The sequence below is a fragment of the Grampus griseus genome (genome assembly GCF_964374135.1).
Source record: "Grampus griseus genome assembly, chromosome: 9".
Taxonomy (NCBI): domain Eukaryota; kingdom Metazoa; phylum Chordata; class Mammalia; order Artiodactyla; family Delphinidae; genus Grampus; species Grampus griseus.
The window spans coordinates 87325828-87341803 of NC_139003.1; the positions used below are offsets into that span (position 1 = coordinate 87325828).

General features: G+C 36.0%; 1 protein-coding gene across 2 annotated transcripts in view; it reads left to right on the top strand.

Moving 5' to 3' along the window:
* KMT2E (lysine methyltransferase 2E (inactive)) overlaps positions 1–15976 on the top strand; it is a 98774-nt gene that overhangs the window by 22375 nt on the left and 60423 nt on the right. For both annotated transcript variants that reach the window (XM_082661508.1, XM_082661509.1), the window contains exon 3: positions 2711–2895. In XM_082661508.1, the coding sequence (XP_082517634.1) occupies positions 2825–2895 (71 nt within the window). In that variant the 5' untranslated portion in view covers positions 2711–2824. The remainder of the gene's footprint in view (positions 1–2710; positions 2896–15976) is intronic.

Here is a 15976-nt window from a genome sequence, read left to right on the forward strand (position 1 = left end):
GAGTTTTTGATATTAATGAATATAGTGAAATATTTGCCACTTTATGGTCTCAATAGATATGACCTCTTGCCTTCTTACCTCTTGTGAGTAAATTTGTGAGATCATCTTGTTTGCTGAATCAAACTCAGAGTCTGTGGTTCTGTTACAGATGTGATGATGAGTTGTTATCCTGGGGATGAGCTTCTGTGATTCTAGATGAGAGATGCATTTCTGGAAAAGGTGTCATGTGGTTGTTTTTATAGCGCGTAATTGTATAGGTTGACAACTCATTTGGTTAATGAGGCCAGAACTGCAGTTTCATCCTGGGTGCTCTAATTCATTCACCAGTTCTTTGTAGAGTGCCTTTTATGTTCAACGCACTGTGCAGGATTTGAGAGACAGGCAGTAATCACAAAAATATAAGCCATTGTCTGAAATAAGCTTATGGCAAGCTCTTCACTGCTATTTAAAAACAGCTGAAATATAGTGTTTATTGAGGACTGTATATTTATATAAAGATAGGGACACTATTAAATACGTATTCAAATAAATTGTTTTAGGTTGGAAATATTACTCAGTTACCTAAAAGAATACATAATCATTTGACTTCTGCGTTCTAGTTTCTGCCTCTGGTTTTAAGAAAAAACATACAACTAAATATTTAACAACATATACCTAAAATATAAGATTTCCTATGAGTCTAATGTTAAGATAAGCTGAGCTGAAGAAAACTTCTACCAACTAGATGGTACCAACAGGAGGAGAATTTTTTTTTAAATTTTAATTATCTGTTCTTAGGTCCAAGTTTTCAGTATTTTAAAGAAATACAGAATAATATAACATTTGATTTATATGTTGCTTGCATGTTGTCACTTAGAATCTAATTTCATAATTTTATAGCTTTGTGCAGGTTAATAAATATAGCTTTTTGTAGTAAAAAAAAAGTATAGTAAAAATATACCTTTTTTAGTAATTCTAAAACAGTCGCAGGTGCAGAAAAGGAGGTAGGGCAGTTTTTCCTTTTTCTTACCCTGCTTTAATTGTTTTTAGAGAATGATTTTTTTTTTTAAGAGGATGATTTTAATTTGGTGAAAACTGTAAAATCGTAGCAAATAGAGAACCATAATTACATACTTTATTTTCAAAAACTATTAGAAGATTCTCTTTAAATGAGAGCTAAAGAGTTTTTTTATCCACACAGTTTTTTGGTTATGAAATAAGAGCAACTCTTCTTATGTGACTACCGCTTATTGATTGCTAAATATGCATAGTGCAGTGTATGAAATGCTTTACAGTCATTATTTCATTTTCTTCACAGAAATCGTAGGCGGATATATATCCATTTTATAAACAAGGAACCTGAGGCTTAGAGTGGTTAAATAACTTGCCTAGCTCACACATCTGCTGTTAGAGAGTTAGAGATAGGCTCCAATGCTCATGTTTTTCACTTTTAAGTGCAATTGCCTGTTATTGTATATTTTTGTTATAACTTGAAATCTAGTAGCTCTCCCCCAGTTATTCATGGTTTAAAAGTAAAGGCTCGTTTTCTTGGAGAATTCAAACCACTGTTACCTCGTTATTTCCATATTTTGGTATTTTTTTCCCATAAGATATGAGCTCGCAGTCTGCATCATCTGTGAAATAGGAATTAACCTGAGTAGATATTCTCAAGCTTACTTGTAAAAATTAAAAGTAAATACAAGAATTGCTATTTGAAGAAACAGTTCTCTTCAGTATTTCAGGTATAACCTGAGAGGGACAGTGTTGACTGTTTCTCTTGTTTATATGGTTAGCTCTATCTGCTTTGTTCCGAGTTGTACTGTATCATTGCTGAAAATATTTCGAGTAGATATTTCACATATAGTACATATAGCAGGTGTTAAACAGTGAATTTAGATTAGAAGAATTGATATGGAAGCTGAATATGTTTTTGTTACTATGGTAAGTTTGTTTAAAAATAAGTATTCAAGTATATGACAAGAATATTTAAAAATATTCAAGTATATTTCTCTTCTAATTGTCTGTGCTAGGGATCATTAACTCATGGGAGAAAACTGGAGAAATAAACTCCCTCCATATACATGTATTTATGTAGTATGGAAAATGACAACCAGTATAAAACAATTGACTTTATTACAAATAAAATAGATTTTTAAAAAAATATATAAACAATAGAGTAGAATTGGTTCAAATTCTGGTTTTATCTCTTAAACTGAGCAACTTTGGTTATGTTATTTAACCTTAGTTGCTTTTGAATTCCTCGGTGATAAAATGGAGATCCCTATCTCAGAGTTGTGAGGATTAAATAGACCATCCATGTAAAAGCTTAGTCCACAGTAAGTCTCAATATTTGTTAGTTTATTGTTAAAGCATTTACTGAACCAAGAAGACTTAATTTTGGATAGTGCTGTAAGAAATTCTGTTTTATCTTTCAAAATGAATAATATTTGTTGGTTCCTCACTAAGCAGTATGCCTTAGTAATCATTCTTTTGGCATCCTAAATTCATTCTCTAAGGAAGATTATGATTCAGAAACTTTTCTTTTGATCGTAATCTCATAACTTAATTCCAGAAAAATAAAATAGAGACCCCTTGAGCAAATTCCAATTGGTATTGATATTTCAATAAAGAATGCTTTCTTCATGTATTTTACTTACCTTTGTTATAGGTTGACTGTTGCTGGGAATATGAAGATGATTCTTAACTTTTGGTTCCCTTTTCTTTTAAATAGGGTTTGTGGATGCACTTAGATGTTTGCAATGAGCACTGTGGCTGGCATGCCCCAGTGTTTTGGATACCAATGCATAGGACTCCATAGTAATCGAATTTACCAGAGGCGAACGTCATGAGCATAGTGATCCCATTGGGGGTTGATACAGCAGAAACGTCATACTTGGAAATGGCTGCAGGCTCAGAGTAAGTATTTAAATTAAAGGTATTTTGGATAGGGAAGGGCAAAATATTTCATGTAATTATTTTAGCACAACCAAGCAGTGCTTGATTTGCATTTATATTTTTTCTCATTTTAGACTCTTGGCTAAAATAAAATGTCAGAAGTTTAAAGGCAAAAATTCCTTTAACTAAAATTACTTTGTAAATAACTTTTGAGCCAAAATGCTCTATCTTTTTCGGATTTTTTTTGTCTTTTCCATTTGCTAATTGTTGACATCAAGAGTCAAGGTAGCAGGTTATGTTTTTTTAAATTGTAAGACCTTTCATGTTTATATTGGAAAATTAATTTGGTTTTAAATTTGAATCTTTAAAAAATTGTAATATCCATTTAAACACAGTAATTACTTCATTTTTTTAAAAGTTGAGTTGAAAAATAAAATTCAGGCCATTTTTTAAATAAGAAAAAGGGAGTATTTCCTTCTAGATGTGTACTTTGCCACTTTTTGCTTTTATGGGAGCCATTTCTGAGGGATTCAGTGAAAGGTTCTTCCTCGCCTCTAACTCTTTGGTCTTGGCAGTTGTGTGGATAGATTTCATTTTATTTTGATCTTGAAAGACCACTACATTAGCACTAAGTTATTGCTGTGAAAATTGATTGTTTTTGGAAATTGCAAGGGGTTCATGTGACAGTGTTGGAATCTAAAGGATGGAAAGATGCATACGTTTGCTCTCGGATTCAATATGTAGTTGTATTGTGCTAAATGGGACGCTCATTGACCAGAAAGCTGAATTCAAGTTAAAAAAAATAAAAACAAATTTATTTATTTTTGAGCTCCTAAAACTGGTATGTAGAGAGGACAAAAATTGCAGTTAATATTCTCCTTTTGCTGGCATTTCAAATGGTCTAGAAGTGTTTTCACCACTCCTGCTTCTGCCATTGAGAAAGACTCAGGGATGCTCTCTAGTATTCCTATAATATGCTACATAGTCCATTTAATTATATGATTATTAAAATACAGTTTTTAAAAGCCATTTTTTTACACTATGCGTTAAGTTATTTTTGTTGTAAAGTAATAGATTCCCAAACATGGCACTCTTATGACAGTTGATTGACATTCATTCTGCCCAGGTAGTGACACTACTCAGGAAGGAAAGAACCTGGAAGCAGGGCTTGACAGGCAAGAGGATCCCAGGCTAAAGTACTAGTTTTTCTTAATGTATAGCATCTGATAGATGCAAATCTATATCTGATGATAGTTATAGGCATTTATTGGTAATAATCAAAGATTCTTTGCTTCCTAAAAATATTCACCTTGACAGTCTTTTTTTAAATTGGCCTCTTAAGCACTGAATACAAGATATAGTTTATGAAATATTATTTATATACCTGATAGGAATTAGTCCAGTATACAATGTGAGATACGCCTTTGCCTTGTTTGCATGTTTAGTATGTGTACTGTAAGGCAATTCACAAACAGAATGAAAGCTGCATATTAATTATACAGTTAAAAGAGAATGAATAATATATTGAAAGAGGGCAGTGTAGGGGATTGCTTTCTGCCTATGTTCTTTATTAAATGCATTTATAGAGCATGTATGGAAAAAGTATGATTTACATTGTGGGGCCAAATCTTTCGTAATACAAATGTGGCCATTTTTATTGTGAGAAAATGATCAATTTGTAGGTAATTACAGAATGACTGTTTTTTTTTTTTTTTGCGGTACGCGGGCCTCTCACTGTTGTGGCCTGTCCTGTTGCGGAGCACAGGCTCCGGACGCGCGGGCTTAGCGGCCCTGGCTCACGGGCCCAGCCGCTCAGCGGCATGTGGGATCTTCCCAGACCGGGGCACGAACCCGTGTCCCCTGCATCTGCAGGCGGACTCTCCACCACTGCGCCACCAGGGAAGCCCCAGAATGACTATTTTTTAAAGAACATTTCTGTTTTAGGAAATTAGTTTTTTTCTATTCCACATACAAGTATATGTCCTTTGGGCATAGTATCCTCTACTCAGTGGACACAGAAAGGATAGCTGGTACCAGTTTCTATTATGCGACAACTATCAGAATTTTTGTGTTTTAATTTTCAAACTTAAAAACTTTTCTCTCTATCTATATATAAATATATAAAGCCTGGAAGCTTAAAAAGATCCTTAAATCATATCACCCTACCACCCATTCCCACAGATAAAGCTTTTGGAACTGTTTTCGTAAGAAATGTTGATGTAATTAACAAGTTGCTTCCTTTTTATTTCAAATACATAATCAGAAGATACTATAGTTGGTTGATGCAGGATCCTGTGAAGCTATATAATTATTTCAAAATGTTTTTTAAAAAGAGAGAGAATTACATTTTATTACACTCATGTGGCTATATAATGTTATTAATTATATGTTATATTTTTTTAAATATTGTACTGCTAAATTATAATATATCACTAATAAACTAATATAAAGTTTAGGAGGTACTTGATGATTGCTAATTGAGTGAATTAGTGTACTAGACCAAATTTATACTCACTTCTAAGGCTGTAAAGGGGAATTTATTTGATCACTTAATGTTCATCAAGTCTGAGTTCATCTAGATAGAGTTCATGCTATCTGTAGCATTTTATAGATAGGAAATTGAAGGTCTGGTTCAGGATCTATGAAGAATGGGTTTGCTAAGCTCTAGTCTGGTATTTTCATACTCAGTAACGTTTGCTCTTGGGTTATTGTGTCTCTAAAGTAAGACTCTTCGAGTCCAGCTTCTTTGTTACATATTTCTTTTCCTCTCATTACTAAGTTTTAAAAAATCTTGGGTTTGTTTTACCTTTCCTGCAGAGTTAGGGATCTTGTATTTTGCTTTTTTCTGTTCCTGCCAAGAGTTGGTTTTACACATCCAGTGCCTCTCAGTTCAAACTAGCCGCATTTCAGATGTTCAGTAGCACATGTCTAGAGGCTGCTGTATTGGATAGAGAAGTTCTAGACCAAATAACAAAGTATAGGCTCTCAGAAGAGAAAAGAACAATGAAGCCTAGGCTAGTTATAAAAATTCTAACTGAGATCATAATGATCTGTTTCTTTCTGAATAAGAAAGGTAAGGATGTAAGTATGAGGTGTAGATATTATTTTTAAATTATAGGTGAGGAAACTGAAGTCACAGAGCAGTTAAGTGGCAGAGGCAGAACTTATTGATGTGTTGATTTTAGGCTTATTTCTATTATAGCTCCTTTTCTAATACTGTTACAAAAAGTGATTTATATAACAACTGATTTATTTTGATATATGGTTCATGTAAGTAGTAGCTTTAGTTTTAGGAGTAATAAATTCAGTATAATATATGACTGCATGTAACAAAGGTATTCTCATCAGGTCTCTGCTCAAAGATAAGAAATATGAAAGAAAACCTAGACTCCATTACCACTAGATAGATAGGAAAGTGAGCCAGAGTTCGGCCATTTATTAGAATTCTGTGTTTTTTATCCTAATTGGTAGAAATTGACCTATTCTGTTGCTTCTTACCTATTTTACGTCTGATATTCCATCTGAATTACTAAATTGGTTAAAGAAGCGAAGATGAGAAACCCTTCTGGAGCTGGGAAGTGGGAAGAGGTATAAATGGGGAGTGTTAAATGTATTCTTGCCTAGCCTTTTTAAAAAAGAAGAGCCAAATTACTTTTTCCTCTCAGAGACTGGGAACATGATTGCTAACATTGTATTCCTTTTAACATTATTATTACTACCAAATGTTCCGTTAGAAGTCTTTATAATGTGCTTTTATATAATTATGTGTATTTTTGGATGAGGTAGACAAATTAGTAAATGTGACATATCTAAGTTATAGGTGAATTATTTTGAAGGAGGGCTTTTAGTACTATGCCTGGCAATACAGTAAATGCCTCTTTGTTGACTTGAGAGTACTAAAGAGAGAGATCTGGGTTTTCAGTTTTGTTTTGCCACTAACATAATTATGGTAGACTTACTTATGGTAGACTTAAGCCACTTAATTATGGTAGGCTTTTGTGTCTTCATTTGAAAAACAGGATTTGGATTGAAGTATTAATGTGACTCTTTTTGACTCCAAATTTCTGAGATTCAGTACATTTTTACTATCTATATTTTGCTTATAGTATTTGATACTAGTTATTTCAGTGTCACTAGAGCCACCTGCTGACAGAATTGATTAATTTGTTGAAATGTTTGGTTGCTTTTAGTCTGAATTTCTGTAATTGAAGATACTAAAATGTTTTGTGTATAATGAAATGTTTTCAATAGCTTTTTACGTGTTCATGTTCCACTAGTACTTAACATTTCTGCTTATGATTTCTTTACACTTAATCTACTATCAAGAAGCTAATACTTTCTGCTGCTCTTAAAGTGTTGATTTGCTTATCCTAATTTGGAAGTGCTTTCATTTAAATGTGATTTTGTTTTAATATTCAAAAGCCTATTTTAAAGTACTGTCTTAGCATCGTTTAGAACGGTTCTTAGAATGACGTTGAATTTCTCATTTGCTTTATACGTAATAATAAACACATTTTTTCTCTAATTTTTTTCCCCACTTGTGATACTGATTACAGAGCTCACTGCGTTCATAGAGTTGTCTGTAATGTAGTGTGTAATACCTCTTCATAACCCCAGCAAAAAGTTGGGCAGGTATTATTCCCATTTTGCAAAAGAAATGCAGCTCAAGGAGATAACAGACTTAATTAACTAAGGCCATAGTTAATAAAAAAGGCCATAGTTAATAAAAAATAAGAGAGTTAAACCCAAGGCTGCTTGGCTCCAGATCCATTTTGCCACATAGATCCAAAGAGCTAAGTTTTCTTAACAGATGAGTTAAATGAAGTAAAATGCCACATGTGATAAACTGAGGGCAATTGTCACACCAAACCTCTCCATTTAAAAACATTTCTTGTATACTATTGTAGTTTGTGTAATTTTAATGTATCTTTAAAAAGTAATAAGTTATAACAAGAACGATAGACATGTTTTGATCACAGATCTGAAGGAGCATACTTGAGAACTCATGGAGATCTTTCACATTCATTACTGTAACAATTAGGGAGCTAGTCTATCCATGTGCAGTTACTGATACCCAAGTGTCCATTATTGAATGTTTTAAACATTAAAAGGAAAATTAGAGGTTTCACCTAAAACAGTGGTATAAGCGTCTCATTAAAATCCAACTATATTTTGTAGGTTTATACAGGGAAGAAATTAAATTTTTGATGAGGAAGAAGGAAGTCATAAAAGTCCAATTTCAGGAGGAATCAGAGCTTATTTATTTATTTTTTTATTCATTTATTGATTGATTGATTTATTTTTGTCTGCATGGGGTCTTCGTTGCTGCACATGGGCTTTCTCTAGTTGCAGCTGGCGGGCGCCACTCCTCGCTGCGGTACACAGGCCTCTCACTGCGGTGGCTTCTCTCGTTGCGGAGCCCGGGCTCTAGGCATGCAGGCTTCAGTAGTTGTGGCTCGTGGGCTCTAGAGCACAGGCTCAGTAGTTGTGGTGCATGAACCCAGCCGCTCCGTGGCATGTGGGATCCCCCCGGACGAGGGCCCGAACCCATGTGCCCTGCATTGGCAGGTGGATTCCCAACCACTGCACCACCAGGGAAGTCCCCCAGAGCTTATTTTGATCAATCGTTCTAACCTGTTCTTTTTCTGTAAATGCCTCTCTTAATGATTGGCTTTTCTCTCTTTTTACATCTTCAGTTCACCTGACTACTTAAACGTCTGCACTAAAATGTATAATGAATGATGATTTTTGATGGCTTTTTAAAGAGTAAGGATATTTTGATATAAACAAGGTTTTAAATTTGTAAAGTGGTTCCAGGAAATGTGGCAACATCAGTTAGATTACTGTAAACAAAATGGTAGTTGTCCTGCTTTCTGAGTTTTCAACAATAATCTAGAACTGTAACATATTTGAAAATAGCCTATTTTCATTTTTAAGAATGCAGATATTACATAAATAATTTCAACTTTAATGACCAAAATTGTTCTCCATATTTGTAAAGTTTGTGAAGTGATGACAATTAAGGTGACATAGATTCAGAATTACCAGAAACCAGGCTTTGTGTAACTCTAATAAAATGACAAAAAAAAAAAAAAGACACATAGTACTGTTTTGTAATACAGAAATGAGGTATAAAGCTGTTTACCTCATTAGATCATTAATCCATAGGCATAAATAGCATTCTGGTAAATTTCACAGGAATAGTGGGGATAATGCAATTCGGTGGGAAAAGTACTAGACCAACATAAGAGATATGGGCTTTAGTATTTTCTTTGCTATTATAATGCCATGTGACTTAGAATTAAGACTTCATTTTATAAATGTGGAAACTGAGACCCAGAGTGATTATGTGGCATGTCCCATGGATACACAATGACTTAATAATAAATTAGGGCTTGGAACTAGAGTTTGTGGCCCTTAAATCAGTCATCTCCCCGTCTGTAAAACTGGAGGTTGGACAATGTGATGTTTAAAATACCTTCTAGAACAGTGCCTGAACATCACTTTAGAGCAGCAGATACTCTGTTTCCCTGAACAGTAGCTGTCCTACTGCACTCTGTGCCACACCAAGCAGGACTCAGCAGCTGATTCTCAACCCCTAGCTTCATGACAGCATTGTCTGGGGGTCCAGGAACTGCCCTCCACATTATGCCTGTCTAGACTCAGCAGGAGCAGATCTACTACTACCAATTCTAGGCCAGAACAAAACTACTTCCAATCTGAGGGAAAGAAACCATATCCTGAAACTCCCTTGGGGCCATATGCAGACGAGCCCTACTATATCTTTGTTCTATCTGCTCTACTAACCAAGTCTTAGCAACAGCCTTTTACCTTTTCCAAGACCCCAGTATCACCTCATGGGGTCAGAGGTAGGTTCTGAGAGTGGCTAATTCAGATTAAGTCTTGACCTTTTGTCAGTATTATCTGTGCCTCTCATTCCTGTAATTCCTTGTGCACTGTCTAAATTGTAGGCCCATTCAGATGCTTGAATCTTTGCATCGTTCACCCTTGTTTTAATTCTTCCACTTGCTCCATAGGAATCAGCTTTTACTTTGACCATGCTACTGGCATACTGAAGCTAATGCATGGTTTTCAGGCCTCATATTGCTTGCTCTCTCAGCAGGATTTGATGCTATTGATTCTCTGTACCTTTGGCTTCAGTGAAACTATCCTTTTGTGATTTTCTTTCTTTCTTTCTTTTTCTCAAATTGTAGTAAAATATACATAACATAAAACTTACCATTTTAACTGTTTTTAAGTTTACAGGTTGGTGGCATAAAGTACATGAAGTACATTCACAGTGTTACCACAGTATCCAGGCAAGAGATGGCAAGGGCTTGGACTAGGAAAATGGTAGAAATGGAGAGAGGTGTACTGATTCTAAATGTATATTGGAAGGAGACACAGGATCGACCATAGCATTAGTGTGGAGGGTGAGGGCAAAGGAGTGATCAAGAATGACACGTTAGGGTTTTGGATTAAGCAACTGGATGGAGATAGAGTTGTTTAAAGAAAAAGATGATCCTGGGGAAAAAAGAAAACATTTGTGGGCAGAAGATCAAGCAAAAACTGAGAAAGAGTGGCCAGTTAAGTGTGGTACCCAGAAAGCTGGCAGAGTTAATAAATCTTTTTAGGAGAAGGGAATGTTTATTTACATCAAATGCTGAAAAATGTATATAAATTACGATTACCAATTGGTTTGACAACATGGGTAGTTAAAGTGCTGTTGTGCAACCTGATATTGAGCACAAACAACTCTTTCAAGGAGTTTTCTCTAAAGAGGAACAGAGAAATGGAAAGATAAGTAAAAGGGGGCAGGCGTTTTAAATGGAATAATAAATAAGACAGGAATGATCTAACATAGAGGGAGACTGAAGATACAGGAGACATGGGATAATAACTGCAGGCAAGAGTAAAGTGTAAAGATCTTGAAAAGGTGAGAAGGGATGAGAACCAGAGGGCAAGTGGAAGAATAGGACTGTAATAAAAAGAGTGACATTTTTCCATTTTACAAGAGAAAAACAGAAATTGAATATAAATACAAGATTTTAGATAATAGAGTTGTGTTCCCAGTACCTAAAACAGTAGCTGGTATATAATAAACCCTCAATAAATATTTACTAATAAAGTAATAAGAAATTCCTGTTGAGTTCTTGTTACATTTTCAAAGAAAGTTATACCACTGAACTAGTAGTACTTGCTTAAGCCATTGAAATTAGAGAAAAAGGGTACTCTTTATTACAGTCAGTTCTTTCCCAGAATTTGCTCTCTCTAAACAAGCAGTTGGCAAAGAAGGATCCCTGAGCCAAATCCAGCCTGCTGCCTGACTTTTGAGAATAAAGTTTTATTAAAACTCAGTCATGGGGCTTCTCTGGTGGCGCAGTGCTTAAGAATCCACCGGCCAATACAGGGGACACGGGTTCGATCCCTCGTCCAGGAAGATCCCACATGCCGCAGAGCAGCTAAGCCCGTGCGCCACGACTACTGAGCCTGCACTCTAGAGCCTGCGAACCACAACAACTGAAGCCAGCAAGCCACAACTACTGAAGCCTGTGTGCCTGGAGGCTCTGCTCCGCCACAAGAGAAGCCACCACAATGAGAAGCCTGTGCACAGCAACAAAGACCCAGTGCAGTCATAAATAAACAAACAAACAAAACTCAGTCATGGACATCCCCGGTGGCGCAGTGGTTAAGAATCTGCATAAATTAATTAATTAATTAAAAAAAAAAAAACTCAGTCACGGACTTCCCTGGTGGCGCAGTGGTTAAGAATCTGCCTGCCAATGCAGGGGACACGAGTTTGAGCCCTGGTCTTGGAAGATCCCACATGCTGTGGAGCAACTATGCCCACGTGCCACAACTACTTAGCCTGTGCTCTAGAGCCCACAGGCCACATCTACTGAGCCCACGCACCACAACTACTGAAGTCCGCATGCCTAGAGCCTGTGCTGTGCAACAAGAGAAGCCACTGCTATGAGAGGCCCGCACAATGCAACGAAGAGTAGCCCCCACTCACTGCAACTAGAGAAAGCCTGCACGCAACAAAGACCCATTGCAGCCAAAAATAAAAAATAAATAAATAAGTTTATTTTAAAAAGTCATGCCCAATTATTTAAATATGTTTTCTGGCTTTCCAGGTACAACAGAGCTGAGTAGTTGCAACAGAAACTGTGTTGTTCCAAGCCTTAAATATATTTACTTTCTGGTCCTTTACAGAAAAGGTTTGCTGGCCCCAGCTCTAAATTTAATTTTAAATTCCAAAATCTGGGACGTGAGAAAGGATTTTCTACAACAAACATGTACTTTATAGTCATGACACATCTAAATTAAGAGGTCTAGTAATGTGGAGAGCTATTTGGGTGGAGCTAATGAGATAGAATTAGGTTAAGGCTGATTTGGAAGTCATGAACACTTAGGAAATGGTGAAAGCTACAGTACTAGTGGATGGAAACCTCCAGTACAGTTTACAAAGTGTAGACACCTAGAAAACAAAAATATTTAAGAAACAGGAGAAGAAACATTTAAAAAGGAGATTAAGGCATGAAAAGAAAACCAGATGGAAAACAGTTTGGTGGTTTCTCAAAACGTTAAACATAGAATTACCTTATGACCCAGGAATTCTACTCCTAAGTATATACCCAAAAGAACTGAAATCAAGGGCTCAAAACAGGTACTTGAATACCAATATTCACAACAGCATTACTCATAATAGCCAAAAGGTGGAAACATCCCAAGTGTCCATCAACAGATGAACGGATAAACAAAATGTGGTACATCTATACAGTGGAATATTATTCAGCCATAAAAAGGAACAGAATTCTGAAACATGCTACAAATGGATGAACCCTGAAAACATTACACTAAGTAAGCCAGACACAAAAGGATAAATATTTTATAATTCCATTTACATAAAGTGTCTAGAATGGGCTAATAGAGACAGACGGTAAAATAGAGGTTACCAGGTGCTTGGGCCTGGAGAAGGTAAGAGGTTTAATGAGTACAAAGTGTCTGGGAGGATGAAAAAGTTTGGAAGCAGACAGTAGTAAGTCATGAATCATATGGCTTGAAGGTCTCTTGGTTAACCCCAAAGCTTATTATACACAAATGATTGTGCTCATATCTTAGCTAATTCTACTTCATTTGTTTAGGAGAGGTAGAACTAAAGCTACAAATTTTTTACAGCCTCTTTGTGGTAGATAGATATACGGGACTATAGAACTGAACAAAATGTCCCTTATATGTAAAAAAAAAAAAAAAGTCTTTAAACAGCTAGTCTGATTTCAATGAGTTGAATGCTGTAGTTCTTTAAAGTAACAGTTCTGGTTAGTGCCTGTTTCAGGAAGGTGGAAAATACTAAAAAGGCATTAGGAAACTAGCAGAATTAAAATAGTGACAAGAGGGAAACTGAAATTTACTACATTATTTGAGTGATTGAGTACTCACCATGATGGAATATAAGATTTTTAACCAGTTATGGTATTTTAACTAGGAAATTTTAAATCATATTGTCTTTAACCGAGGAAGGCTTAAATTCCCAGATCATATGGTTAAGAGTAGGAGTTTAAAATGTAATTGTATTTTCTCAACTTTAGAGTGTATGTAAAGGTCTCTTTTTGGAAGCTTTTTAGTAATGTGCTGTAGATCAAAAACAGGCCCTTGAAGCTGACTCGAGCTTTGTGTGGCTAAACAGCCAAGTAGAAAGTTTCTTTCAGAATTCAGAACTGTCTTAAACGGAAAAGTCGACTGAAAGAAGTTTGGCATGACATGTAACAACTAGAAATTAAGTGGATGAAAAGATAATTTGATGCGTATTTGGCAAATGACACCAAGTTTAGTAAGGTTTTAAAAACACATTATAAGAAGGAAACCTGCTAGAGAATTAATGGAAACTTCTTGTTGGTGGTGTAATTCATAGATCCAGGGATTATCAAGAGTTAAGTCTTCTTTCAGTAATAAAATATTTTAAAGTCATTTATTTCCACATTGTCATTGAAAGTAGCTAAGTTTCAAATGAATCTAACAGTGGTTAATGTGCCCTGTGTTCTGTACCTAATAAAAAATTAATGTAGGTAAATCATCAAGGTGGGTTGGTCCTGTACTTAGTATTGAAGGAATTCAAGAATAAAATTGCAGAATTATTAGTTACAATAGCAAGTTGCATGGTTTCATATCCCTTTCTTCAATAAAAAGGTTACCAGTTTGGACCCTGGGCACCCTACACTCATGAGGATCACTTTGAAACTAGACGGGGTACTACGTGTTTTTCAGTGAAGCAAAGAACTGAGCAAAGGTAACTAACCAGTAAGGAGGAGTTTTGGAGAGGTAGCACTTTTTACATGTTCTCATCAGGTTCAGAGCTTCTAAACCTACTGAATCTGGGAGAATTATTCACAGATTGCTCCACCTCACATTTGAAGCCCTCAGCTTTATTTTGCCATGCTGCTGCTCTGATCTTTCCTGTGGGAGAAACAAACCATTAGTGGCTCTGTATAGTTTTTCAGGATAAAGATCATATTCCTTAGCTGGATACCCAAGGTACTTCTTGAACTGTTCCTTGCCTGACTTATCTGCCCTCATCTCTGGCCCCTTCTCTATGCCTTTAACTCTTTCTGCTCTGAATTTTAGCAGTTCTTTTTAATCTGTGCTTCCTAAACTACAGTGAATGTAGATTGAGGTGCTTATTACAATATAGATTTGTGAGCCTGATCTTAAAAATGTTTGATTCATTTGGTTAAGTAGAGTTGTAAGAAATTGTAACATGCACTACTGATGATTGTGGTGCTGGTGGTCTGTTGATCATGCTTAGAGAAACATGCTTAAACACTTCTTGCTGTTGATATCTCTGATTCCCTGTGCGCCTTCTGTCTGGAATATCTTCTCCATCTCTTCCACCTGTATTTCTTGGGCTTGTTAACTTATTCTTTAAAACTTACTTAAACTATTATGAATTATTATGAATGGCCCCTGTGTGTGCCTCTTATAGCACTATTGTAATCATTGATGTACTTGTTTGTCTTCCCCATACATCAGTTTCTTGAGAAGGGCCACTGTTACTTCTTTATTTTTTGATTTCCAGCATCTCAGTCTCTTCTACTTAGTGTGTGCTCAGATGTTTATTGAATGAGTGAAAACTGTATTATCATAAGTTCCTTGAAGGCAGAGACAGTGTCTTATCTTTATAACTCTCATAGTCCCTGGCAAACATTAGGCCCTCAGTATTTGTTTAATCAGTGCTATTCAAACTGTGGTCTGTGGTTATAATCCCTAGGCAGCTCTGTGAGCTCTCTGAAATTTTAAAATTTTACTATATTAATTTTGAGATAGGTAAAAAGAGTATGTTTAGAATTATTCCAGTTGACTACCACTTAATACCAAATATTGCCATGAGATTTCAAATGCAAGGGCTTGAATTTGTGTTCAATGGTGTTGGTACACAGATCACTTAAAGATCTGATTTAATGTAATCTTTTTCTAAATCCAAATCTACAAAGAAAAATCCCCTTCCTTCTATTATGGGGATTTGTATATTTGATTTTGAGAAACAGGTAAATAAATAAACACTGTCTTGAAGTCTGACTGACCTCTCCATACTCCTTAAAGATTCTACAGGCCATTTTTCCTACCTTTTGCATATGCATGAGATATTTTCTTTCTCCATCATTACTGCTTTTTTTTTGTGTGTGTGTGTGTGGTACACCGGCCTCTCACTGCTGTGGCCCCTCGCGCTGCGGATCACAGGCTCCGGACGCGCAGGCTCAGTGTCCATGGCTCACGGGCCCAGCCGCTCCACGGTACGCGGGATCCTCCCGGACCGGGGCACGAACCCATGTTCCCTGCATCGGCAGGCGGACTCTCAACCACTGCGCCACCAGGGAAGCCCCATCATTACTGCTTTTTTTTAAATTAAATTTTTTCAATAGAAGATTTACCTCGTTTAACATTCAAATGTTGAAATTCCTGCATATCTTTCAGAAGCATTCTCACATCTAATGAAACCTCATGATGTCACTCCCTATCTTTCCTGTTACTCAGGTAGATATGTCTTTCTCTTGAACCCTGCAGAATCTAGAGCCTAGAGCGTTGACCTTTTGCAGCTCCTACA